The following is a 16,289-nucleotide window of genomic DNA, read 5'->3' on the forward strand; positions in this document are numbered from 1 at the left end:
TTAAGTTAAGTGTAGAACATGCGGTAGCGGCCTTCCAACTGAGGCGAGCGGGTGCGAGGTCGCGTAGCCGCAGCTAACCCGGGTGGAGTGTTTGCGAAGCAGGGCCGCGCGGTATTTGCGGAGGTGGGCCCAGCGCCGAGCTCGCCAGAGAGCCGAGGATTGCACTCTCCAGGAGATAAAATCTTTAAATCGCGAGCGAAGCAAACCGCGGGGGCGCCGAAGGGGCGCCCAGCCTAGCGAAGCGCGGCTGGTTATTACTATCGCTAGTTGTCATTACTATCGGTAGTTGATAATGCAAGTGGGCTTCGTTCACTGAGACAATGTACTGTCGGAATAATTAACAAAAATAGAAAAAAAACTAAGATAAATTATTAGAGCAATTAGAGCGTTTTAGAACACATTCAGGTACGTTTTTATCAGCACCAAAGTAGGGTGTGCTCCGAATGACGCGAGTGTCATTGTAAGTGGCATTTTGGTATTATTATAGTCGCCCAGCTCAGGCAAAGCCAGGTTTACCTTAGGGTGTCATTTACTCCACCACTAGAGGCTGCTTTGGTCTGGGAGAGCAGTTGTTTTTTTGTGTCCGTTTAAAACAAAATGAAATACTAATGGTAGTAATACAAATATTTATATATATTAGAAAATAATATTTTACATTACCGTATTCCTTATGTGATTGGCGACAGTCAAATTCTTGAGGTGGTCCAGCCTTTCTGCCAGCATAAAAGATACCTGCATAGAAAAACTATATGACATGCTCAAAGTTATATTGGTCGCCAAGCACATAAAGCGCGACGACACGAAATTTAAATCAATTTGATTGGCTGCTGGATTTGTCGCTAATGACCGAGCGTCGCCAATCACATAAGGAATACGGTACTGTTGGGACATAAATGAATGACCAAAAGTGGCCAAGAGAGACGACGATTGCTTCATGGAAAGAATCCACGAGCTATTGCAGCATGCGCAGCCAAGACAAGTGGGTCCAACTAGAATCGCTATTGAGCCAGCTTGCTAAGAGTATTCTAGAAACGGGTGATGTTGACGAGTGACGAGCTGGAGATGTTACGATCCTGTGATAATTAAGAAGGATCCAAAGCTAGCGCTAGCTTATTACCACTGCTGCGAATGCCATCCCGGTGCCTTTGTCTTCAATAATGAGCAGCTTATTAATAGGTGATCACGCTTCCTAGCAACATTCACGCACCACTTATCACAGAATAATATTCTACGAAATGCTTAGCGTTTATTAAACGCTAAACATTGTGTACCCCTAGCAACAATCGCGCAATTTTAATTTTATTGCATTGGTGTGATTTAAAAACCATTCATAAAACTGTACAGCCAGCTTTTAAGCTGCTAAATACACCTCCATATTCCCATGCTTCGCTGAAACAGTTTCGTACCGTGTCTGCTCCTGGAATGTGGCGGTAGTTTCGTGACTTGAACAAAGTTTTTCCATCGAAGAAATATGGGCTGCTGTTCCACCAAAGAGCAGGTCGGCGTCCAGGATGGCGTCCCATCGCAAGGTGTGTCTCCTGCAAGCTCTCGAAAGTGCCGAGATGTGCCCTGCGCCGTATTCTTCACAGTTTTCTGGCTTGGTATGATTGCTATTGCTGCTGTCGGACTGATACACGGTGAACCCAGACGACTTCTCTACGGAGCGGACTACAACGGCTCCACATGCGGCACTGGGAAGCATCAATATCAACCGTTGACGTTCTATCCTCGCGTCACGCAGGACTTGCTGGAGCAGGCATCAAATCCGTCTTTAGCTCCTGAAGATTTTTCATTTTACGGTGTCTGTGTAGCAAGATGTCCGGGCGCCGGCACTTATATCTGCAGCTACGAAGCTGAAGAAGAGATTCAAAGCGATACGTCGCTTTCCACCGACAAAGAGCGCGAAGAGGAGCGCAAATCGAGAGCTGTGGACCGAATGGTATTTCCCAGTGAAAAACAATGTTGGCTGGTAGCTTTGCCGAGTGAGCAAGTGCTCTACCGTTGTCTTCAGATCACGGAGCTGAACTCTTCGTCTGTAGAGAAATGTGTGGTCCCAGGCGACGAACCCAAGTATTACGACGAGGTGAATGGTGTGCGAGTGCCGAACGAAAAGTGCGAGATCAAGCGCGTTATTACCACGTCCGAGTCAATGGAGCCGGCACAAGAAAACCCGCTTTACTCGACGCTTCAGACTGTGGGTGCCAGCGTTGGTCGAGTAATTGGTGATCTGCAGGAAACGTGGCCAGTTTTTCTTCTTTGTGGCGGCGTTCTTGCACTCGTTTTGAGCTATGCATTCGTGATTCTGCTGAGATTTTGTGCTGGTTGCATTGTGTGGATCACATTGTGGAGTTTTGTGTTGCTGTTGCTACTATTTGCCTTGATGCTAAGTACCAAGGGAGGTATCATCGGCAGCTCGGATCTTCATGCTCTCACTTCAGAGATCGCTACGGTCGCAGCAGCAGCAGGTGTGGACACCTCCGAGGCAAATACGACAGCAATCGTACTTCCCCAGACACTACAAGCAAGTCAAGATAAGCAGAAGGCTTATGCTGTAGCAGCTTACGTTGTATACGCATTGGCTGGCGTCGCATTGTTGCTTGTTTGTTTCTTTCAGAAGAAAATTCGCATTGCTGTTGGTATCGTGAAGGAGGCTTCGCGTGCCATGCAGAGTCTACCACTGCTGGTGTTATTCCCGATTATTCCATTCGTAATGCTGCTGATATTGTTCGCATATGCGGCTATCGTCGGGGCGTACATTTACAGCTCAGGAGAGATGCAGTTAGCTTCACTGGCAGGAGAACTTGCGGACCAGGCTGGACAGAACATAACCACAGAAGCGACTACGACTTTAAACAAGGTGAACCCCGACCAAACAATGAAATTACTGGTAGCATACCACTTCTTCGGCTTCTTGTGGACAGCTCAGCTCATTAATGCAATAAGTATGTGCACAATAGCTGGTGCTGTGAGTCGCTACTATTGGAGTCGCAACAAGTCCAGCGAGGAAATGGGACGTTTCCCTGTGCTTACATCGTTCAAGAACTGCTTCCGTTACCACTTTGGGTCACTCGCGTTCGGGTCTTTCATTATTGCAGTGGTGCAGTTTATCCGAGCGGCACTGCTGTATCTGGATCACCAGACGAAAGATCTCCAGCAATCCAATCTGGTTCTTAAGGTGGTTATGAAGATTGTGCAGTGCTGTTTGTGGTGTCTGGAAAAGTGCCTGCGCTTTTTATCCAAAAACGCTTACATCCTCATCGCCATGAAGGGCCACAGCTTCTGTGTGTCAGCCAAGGATGCGTTCAAGATCTTACTGACCAACATTGCACAGGTCGGTGCCGTATCGACCGTGACGTTTTTACTATTAGGTGCTGGCAAGTTGGCTGTCGCGCTGAGCTGTGCCATCGCAACTTTCGCCTACTTAGAAAAGAACACCGACGACTATGGCGTCGGCGGAGATCACGAGCTATCATCTCCCTTAGCTTCGATCCTGGTGGCACTACTGCTTGGCTGGTTCGTTGCTTCGACCCTTCTTGGCGTCTACGAGATGGCTATCGATACTATTCTGCTGTGCTTCTGTGAGGACAAGGAGCTCAATAAGGAGTCGGCTCAATATTTTATGAGCGATTCGCTAAAGAAGTTCGTTGCCAAAGTTGCTCAGACAGAATCGCCAATTGCCAAAATTCAGGTCGATGAACGCTAGTGTGTCGGGCGCTGCGGGAATATCCAGAATTTTACATGACACGCATTTGCGACAAACATTCGTAACACGGATGCCTAACGCGAAAGTCGTTCCTATTAAGAAAAAATGCAAAGTCTCCAACACGACATGTTAGAAGCCGTCGGTTATTAATGTGGTAGGTTCGGCTGGAACCATCGGTGTGATATTTCAATAAATCATGCCTTAGTTTTCAAACCGATCTCCGCCGTGAAAAGGACCCAATACAATAGTGTATGATTTACCGTTATTGCTTACTATTTGTAGGGAGGTAATTTTGTATGCGAATACGATCAAAAGTAGTGTGTGCTTCACATACACCTTTTAAATGGCAAATTCGAAGTTGCAAAATGTGGCTCTGGATTAAAATCCAGAGAATTACCAAGAGGGATCTCTAATGTAATCGAGAAAAAAGGAGGCGGAGCTTCTGAGAATCGATCAAAAGCGATTAGAGAATACAGTAAATGCTGTCACTTCCGGTACTGTGCTGTCGTTAATGCTACAAAGTACAGCAACCGCTGAGGTTTCAGCTCAGCGGTACCAGCATTTGCTTTAGTACAAGTGCAACACGTTGAAGTTTACAACGGACGACACTTCAGCTGGTTGCAGAACGGACGACCTTTCAGTAGTCATGCATATTGCTAGCACTTAAGATAAACAAGGTATCTTCTAAATTTTGTTTGAAGGCGACAAACAACAAAGAATTCCTTAGCTGGGAGTCGCCCCAGCATGGAGAAGCCCGACGAAACGATGGTGCCTCAGCTGGAGAGGCAGATATACCGGTTGCCGCGTATCCCCCCCCCGTACACGGATCAAGCGCTGATGCTAGCTCAAGAGACGATGACGCGCACTGTCGCGATCCAAGGCAGCGAGACCAGTCGCCAGGTCGAAGCGATGGCTCAGCCATTTGCAGCTGTACAGCAGATGACGGCTGCCCAACTCGACCACGTGCAGCACCAGCAAGAGCAGCTGGCCGCAAAGACGTCGGAATATCTGCAGGCACAACACGACCGTCAGTCTGCACTGCTAGAGCAGCAACGGGAAATGAAAATACAGATGGATGAGCACCGGCAATACCTGGAGGAGCAGTATCGACTGCTAAAGGCTGCTGAAGAGGCCGTGGGGCTGCAGGGTGAGCGGCTTAATAGCCTCGCAGAGGCGGTGCAGTCGCACTTGCAAGCGCGATGGGGAGCTTTCGCTCAAGGTGCATCACCACCGAGCGACCAACGAGCTCCGGAGCCACCCACCGTCACCGTGGCGGCAGGGAAAAACTTGCCTGTCCCGCCTATTTATCGAGGCAGCTCAAAAAGGAGAAGCGTGACTTCATGGACAGCTACGCTATTTACTCACGACGTCTTAGGCCATTAAATCAAGGTGCTCAAGCAAAGCATTTTGTCATGCCGGGAAGCTCATGCCTTGAACAGGGCATGATGGAGAGGATCTGCGGCTTTGAGCTGTTTAAAGACGAGAAGGACGTGACTGAAGCGGAATGGAGGGATTATTTTCTGTCGGCACGCCTACCAGACAACACCGCGTACGAGACACTGGATAAGGAGGTGGAGATGCTCTGTATGAGCTTGGAATTACAAGATGCGGAGTCTCGACTCTCTCGCCTCATGGTCGACTTCTACGAGATAGTCGACAGGTTGAACATGGAGGATGTGGTGCAAGTGGAAACCAAGAAAGCGATTGGATACTTGGTGGGGGCCTTGGGTCCACCAGCATTCAGAGCTATTGTGAAGGACCAATTGGGGCGTCAAACACACAAGCAGACTCAGGAAAATATACAAGTTTTCGTGAAGTGGGTCCGCAGTGAACTGGAGGGTTTTATGCGCTTTGAAGCCCACATCTTGCCACCGGCGCAAGCCAATACTAGCACTAAGGCTGAGTTGCATCCAGGATCTGGAAGCAGCTCAAAGAAAACTCAAGGAGGACGTGGTACTGGTAACAAAACTTCGCCATGCAGGGGACAACGGTCCGATAAACCTGCAGGAGATGGCATGCCAACGGCAGATGGCATGACTGAAGCAAGTCAGACACCGCTCAAAAACGTTTAAGTCGGACAAAAAGTGTTTTAAGTGTGAAGATCAGATGCACGGTGCTTTCCAGTGCCCAAACATCGCTAGCCCTATTGAAGCAAAGGCGTTGTACGAGAAAAGCACAGGCTAAATAGTGTTGAAGCCTGTGTTGGCGGCAGCACCAATAATAAGTTTGGCCAGGCCACGTTCACCAGCGATCCCGTGTGTTGTGATGGATGCAGTAGACACAGCGGCTGAAGTGTCTGTGGTAACGACGAAGCTCCTGAAGCTGTTGTCCAGAAATGGAAAGTGGCTGGCTCTTCAAGATTTACCGGAAAGTACCGCGGTGACTGGTAGATTTGCCCCCGGTACCAGTGGTACCGGGGGCAAATTAGTGGCTGTGAAGAGTAAAGTCAAGATTCATTTAAAGTCTTCGACACCAGGTGGCCCGCTCGTGTTGCATAACGTGGTTTGTTGGGTCACGGAGCAGCGGCTACCACCCGAAGTTGGTGACTTACTGCTGTCTCGATTGATTATGGAGCGGATCGGCTACAGCCCGGTTAAGCTACTTGCCGCTGCTCAACAAGCTCAGTCTGTCTGAGATATGGGTGATGTTGGAGAAGAAACTGCAAATTGTGGCGAGAGCGTACTGGCGTCCACTAGAGCTGTGGAAACGCCTGAACCGACAAAGGAAGAGACTGCTTTGAGCGATGACGAGGGCCAGGCCTGTTTTCCGGTATTTGATGATGATAAGGACGCTGAACGTCAGCGGATAAAGGAAATTATTTTAAGAAAGTGGTGGAAGTTCGTAGTTTGGGAGCGTCAGCCGAATTTGTCGAAGAACGTTTTAGGATACTGATGCAGTTTATTGACGTGTTCCGATTGGTGATCGGCCGTGATCCTCCTGTGAACATGCCGCCGATGGAGGTTACGTTGAAACCCGGTGTCACTCCTGTGCGGTGCCGTGCTCGTCGATACTCACAAACGCATCGTGAGTTCTTAACGGGGTACATCGACGCGCTCATCGCTGCAGGACTGTGCTCCCGAAATCCTCGGAGTAAGTGGTGCTCACCACCTCATGTAGTGAACAAACCTGAGGCTGGATCCCACCGAATGACAGTGGATGTTAGGGGACCCAATGGGTTTGTCGAGCAAATTGTCTGGCCGATGCCTGTTCTTGAAGTGATTTTTGATCGCTTACGTGGATCTTCACGTTTCTTTTCACTAGATTTCTTCAAAGGGTTTTGGCAATTTGCCATGGCTCCGTTGTCTCAGGGGATCTATTCGATTTTGATGAAGGAAGGAGTGATTACTCCGACTCGTGTTCTCATGGGGGGCACCAACAGCGTGGCATACGTGCAATCTACGGTACAGGATAAGTTCTCCGAGGTGTTCAACAATGGACTTCTGATATGGATTGATGACCTTCTGGGCTACAATGACACTGATGGGGGCCTGTTAGCCTTACTGAAGGAGGTGCTCACTATTTGTGTGGATAAAGGCCTAAAATTGAATCCCAAGAAGTGCTCCTTCTACTTGCGGGAAGCATTGTGAGGCGGTCGCATTGTGTTCGGTGACGGCGTGCGGCCCGATCCGGCTAGCGTGGAGGCGTTGACGAACCTTCAGCCGCCCACCACAGGCCAAGAGCTGCAACAGATCGTTTGTGCTCTGAACTGAAAGCAAACGTCACTCCCAGCATATGATAAAATGATTGACCTACGGCTAAAGTCTATGGAGAAAGTGTATGAAAAAGCAGGCGGTCGCAAGAAGACTCAGGTCCGAAAGGTGCTGTTGAGTGATGTTGGCTGAGGACCAGAACAAGAACACTGTTTACGTCGTTGCAAAGCAGCACTGCAACATGCGCTGCAGCTAGCGCACGCCGACCCAACAAAGAGACTATGTGTGTATACTGACGCCAGTGACGAGCGCCGGGGCGCTGCAATACCTTAAGTTTTGCAGGATCATGCCATGAGACTGCTAAGCAAGCAAGATCATCACCCATTGTTGATGCTCAGCGGGACTTCCAGTGGTTCGGTGAAGCGGTGGTCCATTGTGGAGAAAGAGGCCTATGCGATCATTGAAACGTGCCGGCGAGCAGACTATCTGCTGCATCGACCGGATGGTTTCTCCCTGTACACCGACCACCGCAACCTACGTTACATTTTCAATTCCCACAGTGTATCAAAGTCTGTGCCGCGATACACTGCAGATAAGTTGTACAGGTGGTCACTACTTCTCATGGTCTATAAGTACGAGATCTACGACATTCCAGAGGGTGATAACGTGTAGGCAAACCTGCTATCACGTTGGGAATCAGCGTACAAAACAGTGTGCGCAATTCGTCATATGGAGCTACCGCTTTCGCCACATCTTAATGAGTCGTTCCCGTGGCCTACGGTGGCCGACATCGTGGTGGATCAGGGCGCAGGGACGCCTCCCAGTAGTGCGGTCCAATCTACTGCTGATAGTTTGTGGAAGGACACAAAGAACAGAACTTGGATTCCGGACAAAGCAACAGAGCTGCAAGCTCGTGTTTGTGTGGTTGGTCATTTTGGTCATCGTGGAGTGGTAACGACGCTGGAAAAGATTGGTGCCGAGTTTGGGCATCAGCAAAGATGTTGAGCTCTTTGTTCAGCGATGTTTGCACTGCGCGAGCACACTCTGTGGACCACCACAGCCTAGGGTATAAGGCGAAGCAATGCACGCAGAGCACCCAAACGAGCTCATCCACTGGGACTATTTGTTCATGTGCGTCAGTGACTCTGTAGAGACCTACATCCCGGTTATTAAGGACGATGCGTCCAAGTACGTGTAGCTGCTACCGTGTGCAACAGCAGATGCAGACACTACATTTAACGGCTTGCTTGATTGGTTTGCTTCGTTCGGAGTGTGTCGCACCTGGGTCACCGACCAGGCACACACTTCAAGAACAAAACCATTGCGGCCTTGCAACACGCATTAGGTGCGCACCACCACTACACAACGATAAGATGCCCGTGGCCAAACGGCACCGTGGAAGTGGTGATGCGCGAAGCGCTCAGTTGTTGCCGTTTTTTGCCCTTCTATCCGAATAGAGGATGCAGCCACAGAAATGGCCACGAGTGGTGAAGATCGTGCAGACGGTGCTCAACAACTCGCCGTTGCCATCACTAAGAGGAGTGGCCCCCATTACGGTGATGACGGAACTACCGGCAATGTCTCCAACCGATAACCTCGCGGTTCCAGGACCGGCTGAAATGGCTACACTGGAAAGTATACAGGCATCGCAGCAAGACCACGTGAAAAATCTGCGCAAAGCACTAGATGAAATGCATCGTCGTACAAATCGAGTGAACCGGGAGGTAGAGCTGCAGCTCGTAAGAGTCACAACAAAAAGCTAGGAGCAGCTATGGCTCAGCTCGACATCGGTGACTACGTGCTGTACGCCGATGTCTGACAGCATACACGCAGTAAACTGCGCGTTATGTAGTGTGGATCGGCACAAGTGACAGGGACGGTCTCCAATTGGATTTTCGAGATAGAAAACCTCATCGCTGGGCAGCGACGTGAAGCTCATGCTATTCGCCTTAACTTTTACGCAGACAGTTCTCTAAACGTGACTGAGGACATGTTGAAGCACGTTGCTCACAACAGTGAAGGGCACGTTGCTGACAAGTTGCTTAAGGCGCTCTACGACTCGGAGGCAAAGCGTCATGGAATTGAGGTGCGCTGGAGAGGTCTCAGTAATAAAGAGGACTCATGGGTACCAGCAGACACGCTGCTACAAGACGTTCCAGTGGCTGTGCGAGCCTTTGTCAAGAATAACCACAAGCAGAGCGAAGTGAGAGCTCTGCGCAAAGCGCTCTAGATCAAGTAGACAATCGAGTACAAGATCGCGTTGAGCCCAAGAAGTACGACTACGTCATCGAAGGGGAAAGTGCTGTCGCTAATGCTACAAAGTGCAGCAACCGCTGAGGTTTCAGCTCAGCGGTAACAGCACTTGCTTTATTACAAGGGCAACACGTTGAAGCTTACAACGGACGACACTTCAGCTGGTGGTTGCAGAACGGACGACCTTTCAGTAGTCATGCATATTGCTAGCACATAAGATAAACAAGTTCACTTCTACATTTTGTTTGAAGGCGACAAACAACATACTGGTATAATCAAGCGCCCTGATATTGTCGATACAATCACTTTAGGAAGGGTCATGTCGCATCGCATTTTGGCGGAGTCTCTCCACGGGTAATCTACTGCGCGTTCGCTTGCATTCTGCAGCGCGCACCCAGCGCGCCACAACTGAATTTGAGCGGATAGAAGAAAACAACTGCAGTGGGTTTATGACAAGATCAAGAGCGGTGATAACATTAATAAGAAGGTGTATGTTGTAGACCAGCTGCAAGCGATGCACTGGAGTAGGAAATATTTAACAAGAATTACAAAGTAAGTCTACGATCCAGAGCACACAGGTATATTTCTTAGAAGCGTAGACGAAAGGTGCAAGACCTTTCAGCTCTCCAGCTACGGAGATGATACATGTATTGATGAAGAGGACATTTTAATCCGCGTTGGTAGGTTGACACTGTAAAACGCTTCCAAAATACTATGTCAAATCCGATGATAGGGGCGGACCACGATACCGGAAGTGAGAGAATTTACGTATGACAGGTGAATAGATAATACAGCGACGGACAGAATGTAAGAGGACGTACTGTTTACACCAATAAAAAATATACATTACCAAACTGTACTATCAGTACCGCAAAAGCACGGCTAGCACAGTAATATCGCTGGCATTGCCAACTTTATAAAGACTGACCACTGCGATAGTACGCCCTGTACCAGCCATAATTCACTCGCTAGTTTGCCCAATCCGCAACCTGATCGTCACAGAAACATTTTCTAACCAGCGCAGTTTCTCAGCTAGGGGGGGATTAAGACAAGATCATTTTCCAACCAGCCGCCTCAAACTCATTCTCCCAGCTCCTTCCTTTTGAAATGAGCGTTCGACACCCCTGGCAGCTTCTCGCCTCAGCAATGTCATGCGTCCAGGCAGCAAACTTTCTGGATGGGATCAAGCAGACTAGGGTCGTGAAGAATGAGCTGGCCCCGTGCTCCGTATGCATGGCCTCTGCTCCGCATCCCATAGGCATTCAGCGCCTGCATTGCGCGTGCAGGGCTTGCGCAGACGTAATGTCGGCCCAAGCGTGTCCGTGGCGAGCCCGGGTCATATCCTGGCAAGAACAAGGCTTAGTGACCATCGAGGAGGCATACCCCCAAGCCACTCCAGCACGCTCGCCACACAAGCTGGTGCTAACCCCACCAATGCAGGAGGTGGTGAAGGACTGGGAGGCCCAAGGACTGAAGCCCAAGCGTGTCTATGATGCACTTCTTCAGCGCTTCAACCTAACAGAGGCGCAATCGCCCTCTCTATCAGCTGTGCAGCAATTTGGGCATCCCCATGTTACAGGACGGCTTGGGGAAAGTGACCTCCTGGACTCCGAGCGCAGGAAAATCAAGGGATCAGAGTTTAGGGGGCAGGAAGATGAAGCTGCTTCGTTCCCATTCACGACTCGCAGTGATACAAGCCGATCACTGGCAATGGCAGTGACGCTGATCCATTTGTGGTAGGTGTTAGCTCGAAGAAACCCTCGACCGTGATCCAGAATCTTTTATCTCTCACTTGGACGCGATCTACAAGCTCACCCTAGTCGTGTATGCGGTTATTGTTGTCCGGATCTCTGACAAGGCAAAACAATGTCATTTGTTGGCCACTCCCTTCTTCGTGTTTACCCGGCTTGGGGCACGTATGATGCAAGGAGATACCGGTTGGCTTCTTTGAATTCCAGCCGAGCTTCTTCAGCTCTCCCCAGCGCGCTAGGAATGCCATCACCTGCAGCAACGATATGTTCTATCAACTTGAGGGGGTATTCTGAAATGAGAAAGAAATGGGTGGCGAGACAACACACCTCTAATGCTTGATAGGATTTTAGGGTTCTGTACACCAAACTTTTAGCATCTAATTTCCCCAGATACAAAAAACAAAGTGGCTAGGATCTTTAGGGTTTTGCGCGTAAAAGGTCCAAATACCGATCACTACCCTAACCGCGGTTTTTGAAAAGCCGAGCGTACAGCGCCGCTCATTCTTCTGGCGCTCCCGCAAAGCAGGCCTCCCCACAGCAGTTAGACTCGCCCCGCTGTCTAGCCGGGCTACACTACGCGCTCACGCCTCCCCCAGTTCCCGCCCCGATATATCGTAGTACTCCGATCATACACGTGGCTTCCAGCTGCCATGTCGTCTCCGTCCTCGCCAGCTCCGCCCCAAACGACCGACAACGCAGTTTCTGGGGCTAGAATTTCTCTCGAGATTGCATTACCTACCTTCGAGGGTGAGCTTGCATCGTGGGAAGCGTTTGGAGAGGCGTTTGACCGGTAAGATAATAGCTTCTAGTATTTTTACCATACTTTCTAACCAAAATGCGTTCTGTAGCTACCAAAAATAGACTTTTAAGATATATAGGTTGAGGACGAGTAATTTTGTGCGTGACCGGAATCGTGAAACTCAAAAGCGGGCTGCTCGAATTGGAAAAGAACCGGATTTGTACGACGACACCCTCAAGTATTGCATAAGATGTTTATCTGTACACATGATTGGGATTTCAAGCCTCGGGGCAGAGGTGACCGCATAAACCACACTGTCCGTGGAATTGGTTGCAAGGCGCAATTGAATGCCGTGCTGAGCCGTGAGAAAGGCGTCTACACTGCTCGAATTTAGAAGCACCAGTCGGCCCATAATCACAGCGTGGGCCACCTGCTAAGCGGAGACACGTGAAATCGAATCACCAGTGATCAAGCGTGTTGCCAAGACAATGTTGCAAAGTAAAACAATGTATTTTACTGATATTTAGCTTACTGAGTTATGCTCTAGCGCTTGAGGTTTTGGTAGGTGGTTCGAAACGCAAAAAAAAGCTTTCGATACCTGAAAGAAGTGTCTGGCAAGCCGCTTCAACCGAAGGTTGCTGAGAACAGGATTGCCGAGATGTGTCGCGAGATGTACACCTCATCGGATGACAACGTTCGAGTGTCCGATCTGTTGCAGGACTTTGGAGAGGGACCGGGGAACACTGTAGTCATTTGTCGTGATCCTGCAACAAGTCTCACGAGCTGTATCACCTTCCAGACCGCGCACATGAGGAGGATGGCCAGGAAGTTTCCAGAGGCTCTACGCATTAATACCACACATGGACTAATCTCAACAGGTGCGGGGGCGATGATATCGTCGTCGACCCCATTTACATGCAAATGGCAGACGTGGAGAGAAGTTGTGGAGTTATCGACACTAGCGATCGCATCTTCAGTTAAATACACGCGAATCGGATCGTGTGCTGCCCAGTTTATATTAGCGTGACGTTTCCTCGCTGGTGTGGTATTATCTGTGAGATTGAGCGGCAAACAGTATGGACATTCAACCCTTTTCACAAAGAGGATCTTCTAATCAAGATGGAGGAAAGTTTCGAGAGTCGATTTCGGCCGAAAATGGCTACTGTGATGGAAGTCGAAAACTTCCCAGGCTGGCTACAAGATGACGGTTATAGCTGCGGGGTATTCGTTGTTCTCTCGTTTTAACATTACATGTATATCGCTCGAGCTACTCCGCCCGAACAGAGTATCCCCGTCCCCCGCGGCAACAAACTGCACCCCGATGACCTGATGAACATGCGTTTCAAGATTTTTTTTCTACGTTTTGATCGCGTAGTGGCAGATGCAGACATCGATCAATAATGCATGAATATGATTTGAGTATAAGAAGCAGAGTTCGTTATGAGTGGGTGACAACAATGCCAGTGGTTCTAATGCTGGTGCTCTGGTGCAGTGTACGCTAACAGCAAGAGATCTGCATTGAGTGTGCCACGCAAATTTAAACATTTTTCTCTAAATACCGCACTGGTACCGGTAGCGGTCTTCGCCACATGATTCCTCGTAAAGCTAGACTTAGATTTTGTAAGCTTCCTTACTAACATAAAGTCAAAATTAGGTAAGTATATTTCGAATTAGGATAGACTGGGCTGCGTTTATAGGGTATACCTATTCTAAAGAGCTTTTAAAAAAACGTTGCAAGGCGAAGCAGAGCATTTACGCGTTCTTTCACGAATGCCCAAGTACTCGATTTCGACCAAAAAGGCCAAGCTTTAGCCAGCTTAGGTTGAAAGTTACCGTCGTTCATGGGTGTGTTCGCATTGCCCCAGTACACCGCGTTCAATGCACGAGTGGCATTTTCTGACAATTGACTCCACATGATCAGGTCTTGGAAATCACCGGCTTCCGAAGTGGAGTCAAGAGCGTGATCCATGGGCCAGTGGCTCTCGTACGCGACTTTTGCAGTCGTCCCGTCAATTGTATCAGGCCTAGGAGGGGCGTACTTGAGATATCCACTGTGCGCTGACGGCGTGACCGCCAAAATTTTCTCAGGGTTGTCGATCCACACGATGACGTGCTCCCAGTCGTGGCGATGGCCGATTTTGAAGGACTGCTCGTCCTTAGGGAAATACCAACAGTACATGATGGCCCAAACGCCCTGGTACCAGCTAGATCGACCGTAAACCTGTGAGCCCCAGCCTGAGCCCTTGCATCCTGCACTCGGTGCGCCTTTTATTTTCAAACCACCTCCAGTCTCACCGGCTTCGTTGACCGCAGGATACGAGTGGCATCCGTTCGTGATGTGAAGTTGGGGTTTGAACTTAACTGCTGCCTTTTCAGAGATCGTGACAGGCTGAGGTTGAGGAAATGGCTTCACTTGATCGTGGTCGATGGTAATGGGCGCGTAGGGGTTGGAGCCAAAGTTGGCGGCTGGGGGGCTTTCGTTGCTCTCGGATCTGACCTCATTGAAATAGGCACTTGGATCGGTTCGTGAACTTCTTCAGACTCGAAAAGTCGATGTACTTGGTCGTCGAACTGGCGTTTCCCTGCACTTGAACTTCCTGTGATTGAGCTTCCAGCGCTTGAACGACAATTGCTGCGCCCAGCACAGCGCTCAACAGAGTGAATAGCCACATGGACAGAAGCTATTGATCTGCGTCGAGTTCGAATTATTGCAGAATGATAGCAGTCACTGAACAGCCAGACGAGTTAAACAAAATTGAGGCTTCCGAGGCTTCCGAAACGTTAGTTCTCAAACACAAACAAAGTACATATGGTTTTACAGATCACTCATGTTATCTTGGTGAGCGCATACATGTAGTTGCATGCAGCTTCACTTCGACCTCACTTGAACTGTTTTCCGTGGCATGCACTTGATACGAAGTTCTCGATGATAGATCATCGAAGTAATAAAACACTAGTCTAAGTTACCTTTTACCCATGAAAGAAACAACTATAATATCTTGGTGAATCTTCTTCTTGTCGCTTGAGCCTCGCTGGAATGATCGAATCGCGATTTCCGTTTTTCTCCATGTTTTGATCCCATCCTTAAGATAGGATGGATGTCGAATAATTCGAGCTGTGTGTGTATGATTATATTGATATGAATCTGGAACCGAGTGCCTCCTCTCTAGGAGCAGTACCTCCCGCTGGCGCCCGGCACAATCTGCACAACCGCTGAGATAGGCGTCCAGCGCTGCGCCTACAGCACGCGGCGTGCTCGTACATTTACACTGTTTCAGAGCCTGCAACGTAAACTTCGGTAGTAATTGTATTCTAAACAATCTGCCAACTCGACTCGATTGAAGTTTTACATACCGTATGTCAAGTCGCCACGCTACAGCTGCGCTTCGATACTCGAAGCAACTTACTTAAGTACACAACTTGTTTCCTAGTTCCAACAATGTATTGGCACGTGCACTATCTTTATAGCCCTTTGAATTTAGCAATGACAACGTCGAATGGAATGCATACGAAGTTGATCCGCCACCGATGGGACTTGCATGCCCTTAATGCGTTGGCAAAGAGGGACCACACCGAGCTCATCCGCGTGTTTACAGAGTTAAAAGATCTTCCTGTTTCAGCAGTAGACACGCAAGTGAAGACGCTTGCATTCGGGGCGCCGATGCAGTTCCACACATTCGGTAGGTCTTCCTTGTTGTCAATCTGCTGGGAACTCATTCTGAAGACTCGGGTCGCTAGGTTTCTTTGACAAAACGAGTTGTGCGTCTTCCAGCACTTCAATGGCTCTATTTGATCGTGTGGTTGACGGGGATACAATGCTGCTCGTAGCACTGCGTCACTACGACCCACAGTGTGCCACGGCTCTCATTAAGCAAGGCGCCTCCCTGACTTTATCGAATTCTTGTAATGAAAATCCCCTACAAGTAATTTTTGATGCGATGGCAATCCTTCGACTTCACCCGGTTGGCGATACGCAAGAAGTCAGCCAAGCAGAGAGCCGCCTCTTGTATCTGCGTGCTGAATATGAAGAACTGTTTTCTACTCTCCACAAGGAGCTTGCAGCATTTCACGATAAGCAGAAGGCTGAAGCTGAAGGAGAACTGCGACATCTCTACCAATAGTGTGCTCCCGATCGTCTCGCCAAGATTCCGTCACAACTCGAGGCTTACGTCTATCGTGAAAAACTATTGCTT

The 16,289-nt window shown here is 49.1% G+C and overlaps 1 protein-coding gene and 1 pseudogene across 1 annotated transcript; one reads left to right on the top strand and one right to left on the bottom strand.

Annotated features, from left to right (window-relative positions):
• Positions 1-1,471: 1,471 nt before the first annotated feature.
• PITG_10840 (choline transporter-like protein) lies at positions 1,472-3,703 on the top strand (the record flags this gene model as incomplete). Its single annotated transcript, XM_002901613.1, has 1 exon — positions 1,472-3,703. The coding sequence occupies one exon, from the start codon at positions 1,472-1,474 to the stop codon at positions 3,701-3,703; it is 2,232 nt and encodes a 743-aa protein (XP_002901659.1).
• A 10,194-nt stretch (positions 3,704-13,897) lies between these two features.
• On the bottom strand, positions 13,898-14,545 carry PITG_10843 (annotated as a pseudogene; the record flags this gene model as incomplete).
• Positions 14,546-16,289: the final 1,744 nt, after the last annotated feature.

This window comes from Phytophthora infestans, genomic scaffold, assembly GCF_000142945.1.
Source record: "Phytophthora infestans T30-4 supercont1.20 genomic scaffold, whole genome shotgun sequence".
NCBI lineage: Eukaryota > Oomycota > Peronosporomycetes > Peronosporales > Peronosporaceae > Phytophthora > Phytophthora infestans.